The sequence below is a fragment of the Poecilia reticulata genome, linkage group LG12 (assembly GCF_000633615.1).
Source record: "Poecilia reticulata strain Guanapo linkage group LG12, Guppy_female_1.0+MT, whole genome shotgun sequence".
Lineage (NCBI taxonomy): Eukaryota > Metazoa > Chordata > Actinopteri > Cyprinodontiformes > Poeciliidae > Poecilia > Poecilia reticulata.
The window spans coordinates 6,773,653-6,790,175 of record NC_024342.1 but is presented as its reverse complement, the minus strand read 5'-3'; the positions used below and the strand labels follow the sequence as shown (position 1 = coordinate 6,790,175).

The 16,523-nt window shown below is 38.8% G+C and overlaps 1 protein-coding gene across 28 annotated transcripts in view; it reads right to left on the bottom strand.

Annotated features, from left to right (window-relative positions):
- fnbp1b (formin binding protein 1b) overlaps positions 1-16,523 on the bottom strand; it is a 66,017-nt gene that overhangs the window by 32,001 nt on the left and 17,493 nt on the right. For 27 of the 28 annotated variants that reach the window (XR_535014.2, XM_008423579.2, XM_008423565.2 and 24 more), the window contains exons 2-4: positions 11,732-11,847; positions 5,473-5,529; positions 4,590-4,737 (exon numbers count right to left, since the gene is read on the bottom strand). Coding sequence is in view for 27 of the 28 variants with exons in the window: in XM_008423579.2 (XP_008421801.1) it covers positions 4,590-4,737; positions 5,473-5,529; positions 11,732-11,847 (321 nt within the window). In the remaining variant the exon portion in view is untranslated. Of the gene's footprint in view, positions 1-4,589; positions 4,738-5,472; positions 5,530-11,731; positions 11,848-13,707; positions 14,122-16,523 lie in introns of those variants that run through there. The other variant, XM_008423580.2, reaches the window with a different exon arrangement.

Genomic DNA, 16,523 nt, shown 5'->3' with positions numbered 1-16,523 from the left:
AGGTTTGTGAGTTATGGTTTACCTCTACTAGTCATACTTCTCATTTCCCAAAGATTTTAAGGAAGTTTTACAAAAATAGGAAGTGCTCCTATGTTTCAGAGGAAGTTTGTGAAGGTCTACCAGAAATGAGACTTTTAGGCCTGGTTGAAGTCGTGAAGTCTCTGACTTTCACCTTGAAATACCTGTTAGATAAAGGCGGTGCTCTCGGTGCTTCGAATTGATGTCTTATGAACCGATGATTAGATAAAGAGAAGACGCAAAGACATTGCTGTTAATGTGGAGCATTTTTTTTGACTAAATATTTGTCTCCATAACAATGTTTATCTATACCCTTCCACCATCTTATTTTGCTAAACAAAAAAAGCTATGTAAAAGGTCAAACTACGATGACAAACAGCAGCAACAGATTTAAAAATGTTCACCACACAATGAGCAAACCAAACCGTAGATGATTGAGCTTACTTTCAATCCCATAAAATAGACCATCAACCATCTGGGCTGCAGGTGTTTTTTTGCGACGGAAACACTCACTTATCTTCCAGATGTTGGCTTCTTACATTTATAGACTCTTGAGATAAATTTGTCCTAACCTCTTGTGGTGAGTCTTCACTCATCTTGGTCTGAAACAGCACAGGACTGCTATCAGCCCTGCTGCTTTGAGCTGACCAAAGTAGCTAAGTAACTCAGTAGCTGGAAACTATTCGACAATTTGAACCGGCAGCTTTGATCATCACAAAACTCTCAATAACACTGTCCTTGTAGGTATCTGAGGAAATAACCATGTTGAGCAAAAACAAAAAAAGGAGAAATATTATTACTTGCTTTTTTTAATATGTGATATGTGCCGTACCACCCAGGTACAACACAAAACATAAAAAGTTGTCAGCTGGAAGTTTTCTACTGATCTGCATGTATATTTTCATACAGATTTGACATAAACACTGAAAATATTATTGTTTGTGACGCTGATTAATAGTGTTCATTTTTATTAAAAAAATAACAGGATATTTTGGTTATTTTTAAGGAGTATGGACTGCATTTGATTAAATGTAGTACAAAATCTTGAAATGTTTTCACTGGGTAGGTCTGAACTGAATGGTTTTACACAATGAATTTTTATTTTATTTTATGTATTTGGATTACCATAGACATATAAAAGCATAATATATAAATATTATTCTGTCAAAAACTTTTACAGAATAATTCCAGGTTGTGCGTAAGTGACAGAGTTATAGGTTTTTTTTTTTGTTTTTTTTTTTACTCTGATTGTGTATCTGGGTGTGTGAGGGGCTCCAGAAGGAGGTGCTCGCTGCACCTATAAACTGTGGAATGCACTTTGATCAAAACAAAAATGGATGAATTCAGTGACTTGTTCTGCAATCTTATACATCTGAACGTAAGGAATGCTTTCCTGCTGCACCATTTCTGGGTTCGCTTCTGTCGAGAGGTGACCATGTTAGTCAGTCATTAATCTGACTTGGTTCATGAGAAGTCGAGAACATCGAGCTGCCTCCAGTAATGTGAGGAAACGGAACAACTGTGTTTTTATCAACCTCAGTCTAAATTAAGGAGTGAAAGTAGACTCTGTGTTAAGATTCAGAACGTTATCAGAACGTTCTAGTCATTTCAAATTAACCAAATGCTGGAACAAAATATTAAGGAGGACTTAGAAAAACTCTAGTTGGAGCAAAATATCAATGCAACTGTTGGGAAAAAATAGAGAGGAGAACCGTGAATCAGCACATTCCTAGTCTTAGATGATTCAGGTCGGTATTGGGTGGGCCAAAAATCTTGAATGGTCATCATAAAATATCAGAACCAATGAGACGTGTCTGACTGTTCAATGGTCTTTATATGTCCCTATTAGAGAAGACAACTAAGCCCCGGCCAGGACAGCAACATGCTGACTGAACACCTTATTATGATTCCTCAGCACAACACAGTCCAGTGGGACTTATGTTCTTCATCCCATATTATCCTCTGCAATAGTATTCATTCAGTGATTAGCCAATGCATTCCAAAGGTATGCTGTTGTTATAATTTAAAGCTCTTAATTTGCTCTGTAAATCTGGCAAGCAACAGGCCAAGCTATAAAGTTCACAAAAATGTTTCTCCGTCTCCCCTCCACCCTGAGATTAGCAAGAGGTTAACTTTGCGAAACAATCAAAAGGAAGCGGGAACAGTTACACAACAACCCTGCATGGGAAATTAAGTAGGTACTTTTTCTCCTTGTATGCTTGAGGTGTAGATTCCACCTGACCAATAAGCAGCCTGTAGAGGCAGCAGTGGGCAGGCCAGACCCCCTGACTGTCTGGGGTCTGAGGTCTGGGGTCTGGGCTGCACAGCTGCGTCTGACATGTACACAGATGAAAATACCAGTAGGTGCTTCATCACACTTGTACATCAGTGAGAGGAGAAAAAGGAAACCAGTGAAATGAAGGGAAGCTGGCGATACAAAGCATGACTGTTTTACAGCCTCCATTCAGGGTATCATTACCACTTTCTCTACAGTACCATGAATGCACTTACTGTAAAAGCCAATGTTTTCTTTATGACTTTTAATCAAGCAAGGCCTTTTTCTAATAATGGGAACTTCCTATCCTTATAGACGTTTCTACATGATACCGTTCATTGGTGGTCTTTAAAATGCCAGGGCCTATGTTTTCTCTGTAAGGACACTGTTCTGAGCGTGACTGAAATTATGTGCTTAAAGTCTCCAGATGGAACAACTCTGTATTCAGGAAAACACTGGCTAGCTGAATGGATACAGCTGAGACGAGACACATGACTCTATCAACAGTATCAGCTGCGAGAAAACATGGTGTTCGAATTTTAGAAAAACAGGAAGTAGGACTGGTTTTGAAATGTTATAGTTTCAAAACCGCAAGAATCTTCTATCATGCCGTTCCAACTGTTGTCCTTTGTAAAGTCCTTTCAAATAGATTCTTGAGAAAGAACTGGAGTGACCAAAGTTTTTTCTGGCTACATGCTGCATACGGTAACTCTAACTCTGCGTCCCGTTACACATGTTGCTGAGCGCTGCCAGTCAGTTAATAAAAAAAATTAAAAATTGTATACACAACTGCTCTTAAGGTGGAAACCCATTACTTTTAATATGTTAAACTGTATGCTAACCAACCAATTGCAAGGTAGCTTATAGCTTACAGTATCAAATTAATGATAGCTTGTCTAGCTATCATTTAGCTTACCAAAGAACAAAAGGGCATAATATTTTGCGAGATAAGTACTTAAAAAGTTTATTGAGAGTTTATTTAAGTTTTAAATTCGGTCTTTGTATCAAAATAATATTTAAATGTTGCTGATTTCATTATTATGTGATTATAGCTAACAATAACACTTACTGAGACTGAAAGATATTAGCCCTTTAAGCTAACCACAGGCTCAGTACCGGGCAAATAGCCAACTTAATCATAAAATATTCAGCTAAGACAAGTTTTTAATCCTAGCAGGCACAACTATACAGAATTTTTAAATATATCTGCAAGAACTTGGAAACTCCTTGGTATAGCTAATGTTTATTAATTTTTAAGTGGACATATTAAAGTAAAAAAAAGAAACAAAATAGGATAACATTATGATAACATGTTTTGTTGACTTAGCAACCACCGTCTTCCTATTTAAATGAAAGCAATACGATAATGTTTAACTGTACTTTTCTTATGTGGGACTCTGAAACTATAATTAATAAAGTTATAATTTTCAGAGAATATCATACAGGTCAATGCCTACCTAGCTAGCTAGTAAGAAGAGAAGACCCCAAAAAAGAGTAAAATAAGATAAAAGAGCAGGATAATCATCAGCAGAGATGAGGAGGAAAATGCCCAATAAAGTGACATCCTGCAGCATGAGAGCATCAAAGCTCTATCAAAGGATTGTCTGTGACATGATATGAATGTGAACACAGTATCAGATCATAGATGTGCCAGGCTAGTCTAAGCCAGGAGGATTCCCCCACAAATGGGCTGGAAATCCCCTTTTGCCTTTGCACCAGCTGCATCTAAAATTAATCTAAAAAAGGGGGGGTTCTTCGTCATTTTTCAAATGAAGAAAGAGCAACTGCATCAGCCTTGATGCAAATTGGTGTGTATACTAAAAAAAAACATCCACATCATCATGCCTTTGAGCAACATTCAGGTTTTCTACTCCAATTCCCTGACCTGGTCCTCAAAGATAAAGAGCTTATGACAGATTGTTTTTAGAACTGACTTTTTCCACACGGCTGCCTCCCTCTCTTAGATAGTTCCACTATTAATCCTGCTGTTTTTAGTGTTGACTGACCACCACGTGTCCCATGTATCCAATGGAGAATAAAAGAAGAGACACATCTGTAAAAGCTGATTTAAAAAAGCAAAATGACGCTATATTGTTAGACAGAAGCCTGGTTCTATAAGAAGGACTGTATCAGTCACATTCCACGCTTCTGGTAAGCCTTTTGGGTGCATCTATATTTACACAGCAATGACCTCTGCTCACAGAGAAGTAAGCATTGAGGGGGAAGGGCGGTTTAATTTCTCATCCCTACAATGTCAACCTTCAAGTCAAGAGAAACTAACTGCAAAAATCCTCACCGTTTTTCTCTCAGCCTTGACCTCCTGCAGGTAGCGCGTAAGCTCGATGAAGATTTGGGAGGTCAAGTTCTCCGCTATAACCTCGTGCTGACCCGCGTAGTCGTTCAGCTCATTAAGGGTTGTGAAGAAGGCTCGACAGAAGGTGTACCTGGTGAGAAATGAGAAAGGATGTCAGAGGCAAAATGGTGGTCGAACACAGGAAAGTGGAGTAGGAGTTTGAATTTCATCAGAAAGACATTTCTGCTTTGAAAAAAAGGAACAGTTTGATATTAAAGGAAATGAGTTTAACTTTCTAGATGAGAACTCTATAGAGTAGTGAAATCAGGACTACAGTAAGAGTTTCCATGTCACAATCACGCTTTCACCATTCTACATGGCGCTCAGGAAACGGATACATTATCCATATCTTTTCTCTTAATTTTACTAAACAGTGTTAACCAGCCGAGTGCTTTCATATCTCACAAAGGTTTGAGTTGACATGTTATTCACAGTGCCTTGAAAAAGTATTAAATTCTTTCATAGTTTGTGGCAAAGTTGTTGAACATAATTTTGTAGTGGGGAGTTTTTAAGAGTCTGAGGTTTGTAATATCTTTTGGATCGCTCTCATCTTTCCACAGCTAGATATTGATTTTGCTCTTTCTTTGAATTATCTATACCTGCACACAGATTGCGTGTGAACCTAAGTCTAAATTTATGTTGATGTGTAGTCATATTTTCCCTCTAAGCATATCACTTTACATTTAGGTCAAAGACTTCACATTTTGGCCTCATTTGACCAGAGAACCTTCTTCCAAAGTATCCACGACATGCATTGAATCGGCACCGAGGGTGTCAATACTTCTCCGAGGTACAATGCTTTTTGTTGCACAATTCTTTGACTCACTTGCTCTCTTCTTCTTCCCTTGAGTTCTTCTTGGGTTGATATTTCTTTGAAAGATTCCTGCAAAGACAAACAGATCAGGCTTGTCAGATGTTTGCAGTCTACAGACACCATTCCCAACGTGTTTCCCCGACACCGCCCTTATGGACCTGCCAGAGCACCCAGCGGTTCACCATTAAATCCTTCTGAGTGCTCTCCACTCCTTCCTCCTCATTTCGTTTTCTCTCTTCGGGTCATAAATCGTCGCAGCCAACAGGGTGGATGGAGAGCAAGTCACCAGAAAACTAGCGGCATGCTTCTCTTCAGCAGCCACTGCCCCTGTTTTGAGTGTGGCTGCACGTTTGTAAAATGAGATGGGAGCAAGGAGGACACACAAAATGAAATGTAGAGTAAGCCAGCTTGGGTACGGATTAAAGAAATATGGCACTGTGCCATCGTTGGTGAAACAAAGCTATCTGGATTAGTCTGTCGTTGCGGTGACGTCTCTCAGTACCCTGTTTTTAACCTCCACACCACGTTGAAATACATCATATTATCACCCACCTGATCTATCAGCAAAGCATAATACTGTATACTGTGCTCTGACAGATGAGGATATAAAGTCAAAATAACCCCCTCAGTTAGAACGCTGCTATCAAATACAAAATGGACAGATCTAAACAATGTAGCACCCTCTACATTCATTGACTCTAGAAAAACAACTCCACATTTATCTTTGGAAAACATTCATTCAGAGGAGAAAAACTCCATTCATCAGTTTCCTATGCCTTCTAATTTTGTCAGTGTACTTAGGTAAGGCACAGGTCACCAGTTCATCACAGGTATCCAGTTGTTGTACATGTTACTTCTAAAAGACCCAAAGATTACTTGTTTTCAGTTTTATCTTATTTCAGTTTCAGGAAATCTCAAAGAAAACTCTGGCATCTATCAGGTTTTTATGACAAATTTCCTGGTATTTCAAGGGCTACATGAGCCAATGAGCGCTAACAAGATTCCTAGGGGATTTAGATGAGAAGCAGGCCTACAGGATCAGAGATTTTCTATCTTACATGGAGGCAAAATGCTTTTCCATACTTTTATCTTTTCTTTTTTACCAGTTCCTCCTTGTTTGCTATGTTAACTAGGGATGCACCAATTGATTGGTACAGGCCAAACATTGATTTTTAAAAGTTTGACATGCTGATACCAATTTTCTTTTGTCTGAAAAAATACTGAATATAGAGACAAATTTGCTAAGTTGGCAACATTGGGGTGATTATTGCTAACCAGCGATTTGTAGACAGGACCTGGTGGGTGGGTTTATCATTAGCCCTCTTGTCACGGCAGACCGAAAGGTATCAGTGGCTTTTCAAACCTTTGTAGAGGTAGATGGGATCAGTGGATAAGATTGGTGTCACATCTCAGTATCGGCCAATCACCCAAAATTAAAGAAATCTGTGCACTCTTAATAGTGATACCACAGAAAAACAAAATGTCACAAATTATTAAATCATAGACAGTCTAATCTACAAAAAAATATTAAGCGTAGCTTGCAAAAATGTTTCATTTAGTTAGATTTTATGGAAACGATCATGGGGAGTTTTGTAAAAACAACTATATCTTAATGTTTTTTTTCCCCAGTGTCAGAATATACTCAAATCTAAGAGGGCTTTGTGCAGATCAAATCAAAGTTTTTCAATCACACTCCTTCTAACTTTGCACCTCTACATACGTATCCACAGCATGCAAAGACCTGATAACATTCATTGCTATCTCTGTACAGTAATATTATTGCACCTTAATCAATGATGAAATATAAACACTTCTGCTTTGGTGTTCCCAAACAGGACTCACAATTCCTACTTTGATAAAAGATGCATGAGCTTGGAACACTGCATGTTGTGTAGAGCGCTGTGTTCAGCATCCCCCCACGCTTTGACTCCCAGGTGGTGTTTGGACTGTTGCTAGGCAGATTTATCTCTGTGTCTTGCATGCTCTGTCCTTCTCACCTCCTGTATCTAATTATAGCGCCAGTTCCTATTTGCCCGCGTACGTCATATTAACACATGAACTCATATGTGGGTTAAACTGTAGCTCTCTGCTGACATCTTTTACACATTCAACAAATCTCTGAAAATGAAAACTGTAACATTCTTGATTTTTACATGTTTTTTCAAGGATGGCGCAATATTACTTTGAAAAAAAAAATATATACACTGTATGTATAAACACTGGCTTATTGTTTGACAATGTAAGCAATCACTCTTTTTATCACACTTGCACAGCAGTTCCTTTGTTGGCAGGACTTTATTCCTGCTTTATTATGGATTATGCCAGACTAGCATTTGGGGGAGGAGGAAGCATAAATGCACTGACTAGACTGAAGTATTGTGCCTGTTTACACCGATGCAATGGAAGAGGATTAATCATGGATTAGAGAAGTATGTAGTTGGTATGGAAATGGCAAGGAGGGTGCAAAGTAGAGTAGTAGAGCCTTCATTGATGGGATTTTTCAACATGTTTTTAATTTGCAAAACATATTTGCAAAGTAGTACAGACCTCACTTAATAGAACTGCTGATCGATATTCAGTACATCATAAGTGACCCAGCTCTGTTGGCCTTTTGCATTATTGATCAGTCAAATGTTTCTTTGGTGTTTCTTTTGCTTTATTTTTTTTTTTTAGATGATTTTTCTTCCTATTTTTCCTTTGCAACCAAACAAACAACACCGATTATTCAGTTTGTAGCTATTTGGTTGACTTTGAGAGTGAAAGCAACTGGAACTTTGTAGAAGTATGTCTAAATATTCATATAATACAAATATTATCTAGCTCAAATGGAGATATGCCAGAATGTCAGCTGTAGAAACAAAGTTCACCTTTGACGAGTCAAGGAAAATCTGCCCGACGACACAGCCCACAGACAAAAGAATAACATCAAAGGCCCAGCTCCATTAGTTTATTAGATCTAAGAGCCCTGTGTTTCTTTTGGTGCAAGTGTGGCCGATAGATTAAACAGGATCTCACAAGCTAAGTTGATTACAAGGGATGATTAGTTCTTAGGTATGGCAAAGCGGCGCCAGAAGACAAGAGACAATGTGATGAGCGCACCTGGAAACTCTGTCTCAAGCTGTCCTCTGTCTCCGTCCAAAACCTTCCTGGTGTTAGCCTCGTCCAATAGCGTGTGTTTATGCGAGAACGCGCCTAATAACAGACACGGTTAAGCAGCAGACCTCTTTGTGTAAGCATGAAGGGGCGAAAACATCCGCTCCATTTGTGGAGCAAGTTTAATAAACCTACAATGGGGAGATGAGCTCAACATGCTGCAGGCACATGCTGACTGATTTAATTATGTCACATCTATGTTTGCTCGAACATGCAGCTGCTATCTGAACCACATACATGTGTGGTTTTGTTGCGATACGTAATGTTCAATTTTTGTTCACTTTTTCACATTATAGCCAAACAGTTGTTATTGTTATGAAGAATTTATTTCATAGGCCAACACAAAGCAGTAGGAATGCACCGATTCTGTCTTTTTCACTTCCGATACCGATGCAGATATCTGAAGTTTAGTATCAACCAATTCAGTGCGATACAGAAAAACAGTGCTGAATTGGCTTAAAATGTTTCTTTAAAAAAAAAAAACAAAGTCATAAGTGTACTGAATTACAAATTTATTTGACTACTCTCTAGCAGTACAGCACACTTGGATACACCAATAGCTTCACAAACTTGGTCAAACATGTAAAAACAACTTTAATTTGTTCAGTCAGTGCAATTAGTCATATAACAGCCAATGTGAAATAAATTATAAAGAAACTGAAACTGACAAACAAACTGCAACAGTCAAATGATTGAAAAAATGTCTTTAGAAATTCTAAATCTAAAGTAAATAATAAAGCATGATGTTGCTCAGAGCACATAGCTTAGAATTAAATTGAATAGCTCTGCTCTGATGCTCACATTGTCACCGATACTCAATGTAGACTTTTTTCGATATCAGGACCAATACAAACATTGATATTGGTTCGGTATCTCTATGTAGTACATAACAGAGTCAGGGAAATTACACAAATAAAGCTTCCTTTTCCCCTCTACTGTGATAACACTAAATGAAGTCCAGTGCAGTAGCCTATAGATGTTACTTAAGCAGACTTGGTGTACAGGAAGAACAAACCACTTGAGGGACACCGCAAGAAGGTAAACTGAGACTAAATTTGTACTGTTTCCGCCATGTGTCACTTGAAGACAAGCAAGACATGGAGGTGAAAGACTCATGCTGTGGGGATTCTTTTTATGAGTATGGCTAGGGAAAGTTTGTCATAGTTTATAGGAAAATGGAGGAAGCTAAATTAATTGCAATATTGCTAGGAAACCTGTCATAGGCTGCAGACTGAGGAAGAGATTCCCTTTCTGGATCACACTGACCCTAAACGTGCAGCAGAGCTACAAGGACCACAATCAAAACATATTTAAGAATGACCCAGTCAGAGAGAATCCAGTGGAGAGTCTGTGATCCTTTTGCAAAGGTTAATAAATAGAAAATGTGTTCTTTAGTTGTGGAAAGCTATTAGACACATACCCCATATCACGTATACTTCTTGTGTCACTTCACAGTTACATACTACTTTGTACTGGCCTATCAGATCTATTGAGGTTGTGAGAATATGTGAAAAAGAAGTGTGACTATTTTTGCAAGGAGCTCTATTCATATGAGAAATGTCATGGGAAACGCTTTTTACTTTGAATCTGTATTAGAAATCTATAAATGCTTCTTAAAATGTAGATGTTCTAACAGATTTACAGCAAAAACTAAATCCTAAAGACAACCAAATACTGAAATTCAGTTAAAAGCAATCTAATTGCAGAAAGTCACAGAGGGATATATGAGCTTAAGCAATGCATCTAAACACTGACAGCCTCATTACCTAAAGTTGGTCTTCTATAACCGTCTATTGTTTACTAAAGCAATCTTTATATGAATCCTGTAATGGTATTAGTTATTCATTCTGAAACAGGACGATTGCAGAATAATTAGGGCATTAGCCGTATTGACCATCCTCTTTGGAGGGTGAGGGGGGACGAAGATGCGGATTTGGGGGAATATCTTCTTCTGTTGCTGACTGCTGAGCGGCAGGAGGCCTGAGGAGATGAATCCTCTCTGCTCCAAAAACTGCCTTTGAAAATCAGCGACTGTATCTCAACACAGTGTGTGTGTGAGGAGGGGAAGAGAGGAGGAAGAGGAAGAGGAGGAGGGGGAGGGGAAGGGGAAGGGGAAGGGGAGGAGCCGACACATGTGGTTGGTGGAATAAAAAAATCTGGGTCAGACCTAAGGTTGATAATGCTGATACTTTGTCATCACTATGGAAACCACCCCCCTAACCCCTCACAACCTGACTTCCTTTCTGCCTGAAGCTCAGACCAGTGACAGAAACGCACAACTTCACATGCAAGGAGGAAAGAGGCAGACAGAGAAACAGCTAGACGGGGGGAAGAAAGGATGGAGAGGGGAGTTAAGCAGACGTCCACTTTGACTTATTTCACTGGCTGAAACCTGACATTGGAGTTGCATGGAAATATAAAAATGTGCTACGTTCTCATACAGATGCACTTCAGACACAAATTCATTCAAGTACTTACATTATTATTTTTTTTACATATTGGAACACTTTTGAGTTTTAGTTTACTATCGAGGAAACAGACAATACCTTTTAATTTGAAAGGCTGACTAGCTTACTTAGTAGTCAAGTAGCTTACTTAGCAAAGCGAGTGTTTTTATTAAAAAGAAGATTGACTCATCAGATCTATTCTATGCCTGAATGATTTTATCTGCCAAGCAAGGCAGCCACTTAAATGTCCATTAACTTTTTCGAATGAAATTTAAACTTCCTGTGACGCTCACATTGCCTCTCATTAATGGGGAAAAGAGGAAGCCGGCTGCGGGTCAACAAATTCAGAGGCATCTCATTAGACCTGATTCAGCGATAAACTTAGTCTGTTGACAAAGTCTGACACGAATATGACAGAAAGGAAATGCTGCTGTTGCCTCTAAAGTAATCACATGTCATGTGGTAATATAAAGATAAAACTGCGGTGAAAAAGACAAAAACACACCCTGCTTGATGCCATTAAGCCTTTTTTAAACTTTGACAATTTGAGCACAATAGAAATAACAAAACTGGATCAGAAGTGTGTTTTCAAAATGTGACAGTCAGATTCCCCACATAACATGTTTTTTTCCACCAACTGCAACATCAAATACTGGTCAGAAAGAACTCACCTAATTTGCTTTGCATAGTTGTTTTCGATCTCCAATCGCTCCTTCACAAATTTGTTGTACTTCTCCACAAACTCAATCCCCCACTGCGTGTGCTTCTCCAAGTTATCAAACTGATCCTGTAGAGAACAAGAGGTGAAAATGATTAGGTTGCATGATTAGCGTAGAACATTTTATTGAGCGAAGAACAGAGATGCACCACAAAATCAGCTGTTGATCATTTTCAGCTGCACCGGTATTATTGTGATGACAATCTTTTTCAGCCAGGTCACTGAACTCACAATGCTGTTTGTTGTGAGCAGTGTGCTGTTCTTATAGACTGAGGGCCTTATGTCAATTTCAGAGTTATATATTGATATTCTCAAGACGCATGGAGACCACAATTAATGCTAGTTTCAAAAATCATTTTGCCTTTAATTTAAAATAGAATAACCTTATTTTACAGTGAACACTGCACTTCTCTGTCACGTACACCACACACAGTGTGACATCCCCTCTTGCCTTAAAATAAATAGCAGCTACTCAAAAAAGAAAGGTGATGAAGAGAGCTATTATATGCAGCTAATGATAGAAATCACAAACAGCTAAAGCTAACCTTCCATCTTGACCTGTGGAGCTGTTCAAACTGCTTTAATCATCTAACAGGTTATGTAGGGGCAAAGCTACACCTCCTTTAGATGGTCATATTGAGTATATGTAAATACTGTATTACTTTTAGAATGGATTTTGAGGTAAAAACCCCATATGCACGGGGTGACCTTTTTGTTCACATCTGCGCAATGCATTCCCCAGCGAAAGGCGTCTCACCAGAAACACGACACTCGTCTCTCCATAAGCAGTTAATCAGCGCTACCAGTTTCACCAGAGGCTTCTCCTTCAGATCCAAATATGATTTAAAAAGTGTGGGATGTTCCAGAGCCTTATGGTAAATCCAGACCCCAGCAGTCTATAGCACTGATAACTAAACGCAGCTGCTCAGACTGAAGTCATTATTCAAGACTCGCTCGTGACTTGTGGGTGAAAGTATGAGCCTCGACTTGGCTAAGGTCACGTCGGGAAAGTTGTCAGATCAGGAAAGAGAGCAAATAATTCATCTGACAAATCAGCACATATACATCACGTCTAAATCCAGACAATATTACCTAATCTAACCACACAAAGAAAAAAAAACATAAAATGCGACCTTGGTGTGGCTCCAACAGTCTCCCATCCTCTCCTCCACCATGTCTTTAGTCTTCTCTACATCCGACTAATAAGGGGAGAATCTTAGAAGGTGTCAGCACCAGAAAAAAAGAAAAACTTATGTGATTTTTAAGCGAACAGTGCAGAATGATACAGCAGTGCTTCAAGCATCCTGCACTGAAAGCACAAGTGACACAGGAAGTGGTTGTGGTGATGAAAAAGATGAAGAGGTGTGCTTCAGTCTGAAGCTCTGTGAAGCAATGTCAGGTTGTCATAGAGGAAAGCCAAATGTCTTTTTAATATCGCCTAGATTTGTGCAGAACTTCATCGCTTTACTGCAGTAAAATCTCATCACATGAGGCATGATAAAATCACTTCAACACCCCTGAATGAAAACACTCAGGAACTGAACGACTCTCAATTGAAGTACTCAAAGAAAACAATACAATGAGAAGTGGGGGGGGGGGGGACTTCCCAGTCTGCATTGTCAGCCAATTTCAATGAGAAACCCCTCAACACAGTCAGGGAAATCAATGGATAAAAACCAAACAATAAGACTTTCTCTGCTTTGGGTGAAGAATCTTCCTTTGGAATTCCTGTTTATGCTTCTTCTAAATCCCCAAATGCTTTCTTTGAAGTTTGCTCCAAGTGAAGTATCAAAACTTAATTTACTTCATCTCAAACACAAAGCGAGTATTCAGGACAAAATAAAAGACAACATACAGCCCACGTCAGAGCAGCTAAATCATGCACGATAAAAACCTCCTCTCCTCCTCCACACACATTTCTCGGATTACCCTTTTCTGCAGGGGCACCATCTTATCCGGTGGCTCTCAGCATGGAAACATCCAAACTCTGGAAAATGCCCATTCAATTCACCGCCCTCAGAGTGAATGCGGTGAAAAGCTAAAGTTAGTGTGGAGAGGTCATCCGCGAGACCTTTGTCTGGGTATCCCAAGTGGGAGCAAGTGCAGATCAGCAGAAGCGTGCCGAGGCTCAGAACGAAGTCTCCTGACCCCTTCCCTACCCCGAAACCTTCCACACACACTAAAAAATTAGCTGGTTCAAGTAATTCCTGATTTTCTGGAAGGAGTAAAAGGAAAAAAAAATGTGAGTGAAGGGAAAGGTCCAAAGCCTGGCTGGTTTACTCAACAACCAAATGAATATGAGTCCATGGCTGCCAGCAGCGTTCAGGCTTAATGCTCCATCAGGCGTAAGGTGGAATAAGTGGGATGAGAGTAGAGGACAGAGAGGGAGAGAGAGAGCTGCAAAACAAAGGGAGGGGGCTTGAAAGGACTAGGAATGACACAAGAGGCGGGATTACTCATGAGGAGATTACATATGGTTGGGGGTTGGGAGCCACTTTAAATTTGCAAACCTCTCCAAAGTGTGAAAATTAAATAAACTATACAGCAAACCAATAAAAATAAATAAATAAATGCAAAGGTTCTTGTTCAGGTGGTGATGAGTCACTGCCGGAGTAAAATGAAAAATCCATCAGTGGTGCAATTTCCGAGCTACACTAGAAACATAGGATTAATAATTTATGATTCTCAGGCAGGGAACTGTTAAGAAAACACACACATTATGAGAAGTGATTGTGCTGTATACTGTTACAGCCTTCCTCCTTATCACATCAAACTGCTGCCATTCCAGCCAGTAAAGTATTTAAACCCATCTAAAGACTATCACCTCTCCATGACCAGATGGAGCAGATCTAATAACAAAAATCTATAAAAAATAAAAAAGAGCAAAGGACAGCACAAGAGCATTAGGAAGTTTTCCATCATTATATGTATGTTTACGCTTTGTTTTTGTCAGTACATTTCTAGGTCATAAGTTTAAAAAAATAACCAACCAAGTTTAAAATAACCAACCACGCTTTAATCAGCAAGTAGTGATTTTTGTCTAGCCTGTTCTTTCTAATTTTCACCAGATTTGATTTTTTTATTTCAATTTATGTAGCGCAAGAAAAAAATGTGATTATTCTTATGTAAACCACAATACATGTCTTTAAACTTGATAAGATTTTCATTAAACTAAAAAAAATTGGAAAAAACTGGATGGTGTGTTTTTTTAAGCTGTGAATGACTCATAGTTCTCAGTTTTGATGGATTTAATTAATAGAGCCTCCAGATTAGCTCGAGGCTAAAGCTAACGGCTAGTCAGAGAAGGGTTAAAACCAAACTACCCCCTTCTCATAAAACTCAACAGCAGTTAGAACAAATGCAATTTTATGAGCCTTTAAGCTGTCATCGTGTTTGTATTAAACAATTGTTTTTATTGAATCCACTGATTGATCACACAGGAAACTGAGTTTGGAGGTGGTGCATCACCAGTGATCTTCCTGAGCGAAACAAATACTTGTGCAACACGTAAAACGGTTCCAGTCAGAGTAACGGTATTATATAGAAACAAAGTGGTATGAAAATTAAAACTACATATGCACTTTTGAGTGAAGGTTGATCTATACTTTTTTACATGGACTTATTTTATTTTTGGGTAATTACTCGGAACTAATCATCTGGATCAGACTTAAATTATTCAACAATACTTCGTAACACAGCTGCACTGCTTAGTAAAACTTATGTTATAAAAGACCCATTATTTGACAGTGTGTATTATTTTTAGAGCAGCCTTTTGTTTTCATATGGGTTTGACTGTGTTAAGTGATTTAAAGGCAAAAATGATTAGGAATTTTTATCTACTTTTTACTTTTAAAAAAATATATACGTATATATATCAGTGACGTGGGGTGAGGTTCATAGGTGGTGAGGCACCGACTTAATTATAATTGTCGGTGCATGTTACCCCCTGCATGTTACTGTTTACATAAGGAAATGCTGGAGGGCAAAAAGACTATTCTTTAACATGTGATGCTTAGCCGCGCCGCCGCCACAGAATAATTACTTTATCTCAAACTTAGACATGTAGATATTATTAATTCCGTGCTGTGCTTAACAGCAAAGGGAGAAACTGTTAAAGTACAACTCAAAACCATGTCTTTCTCGCTCTCTGTATCAGCGCACCTACTGTATGACTAGATCGCTGTTACCGTCTCTTACTCTGCAGTTGTGGAGTCACAATGTCTTGATTTCATGAGCGCCCCCAGCGATGAGTCAAGAGAACTGCCTGCCTCACCTCGAATCTGTTCTGCCGTTTCTGATCGCTCCTTAGCACACGAAGCACGTTATACACACAGTTGGTGACAATAAAAACACGGTACATTAAATGCATAACCTGAATTATGGAAAATCAGTTCATACATTAAATATTTTTAACCAATTTATTGGCGACGCACAGACAGGAGGAGCATGCTCTCATGGAATGGTAGTTAGCAAGAGGTTGCGCAATCGCAGGTGAGGCTCAACTCGCTGCTGCCTCACCGGCTTTGCTTCTAAGCATTTGAATGGGAAAACGCGAAAATTCAGCAATTTTGAAGAAAAAAAACATCAGATTTGGTTAAATGAAAAATGGGTACTTTATAGTACAAACCACACGTGAAAATAGTTTTATAAATGATTTTATTATTATATATTATTTTTCCATGATTTTTCCCTGACCGCGCGTCACTGATATATATATAATGTCATAATATTTTAGGTTTAATTCG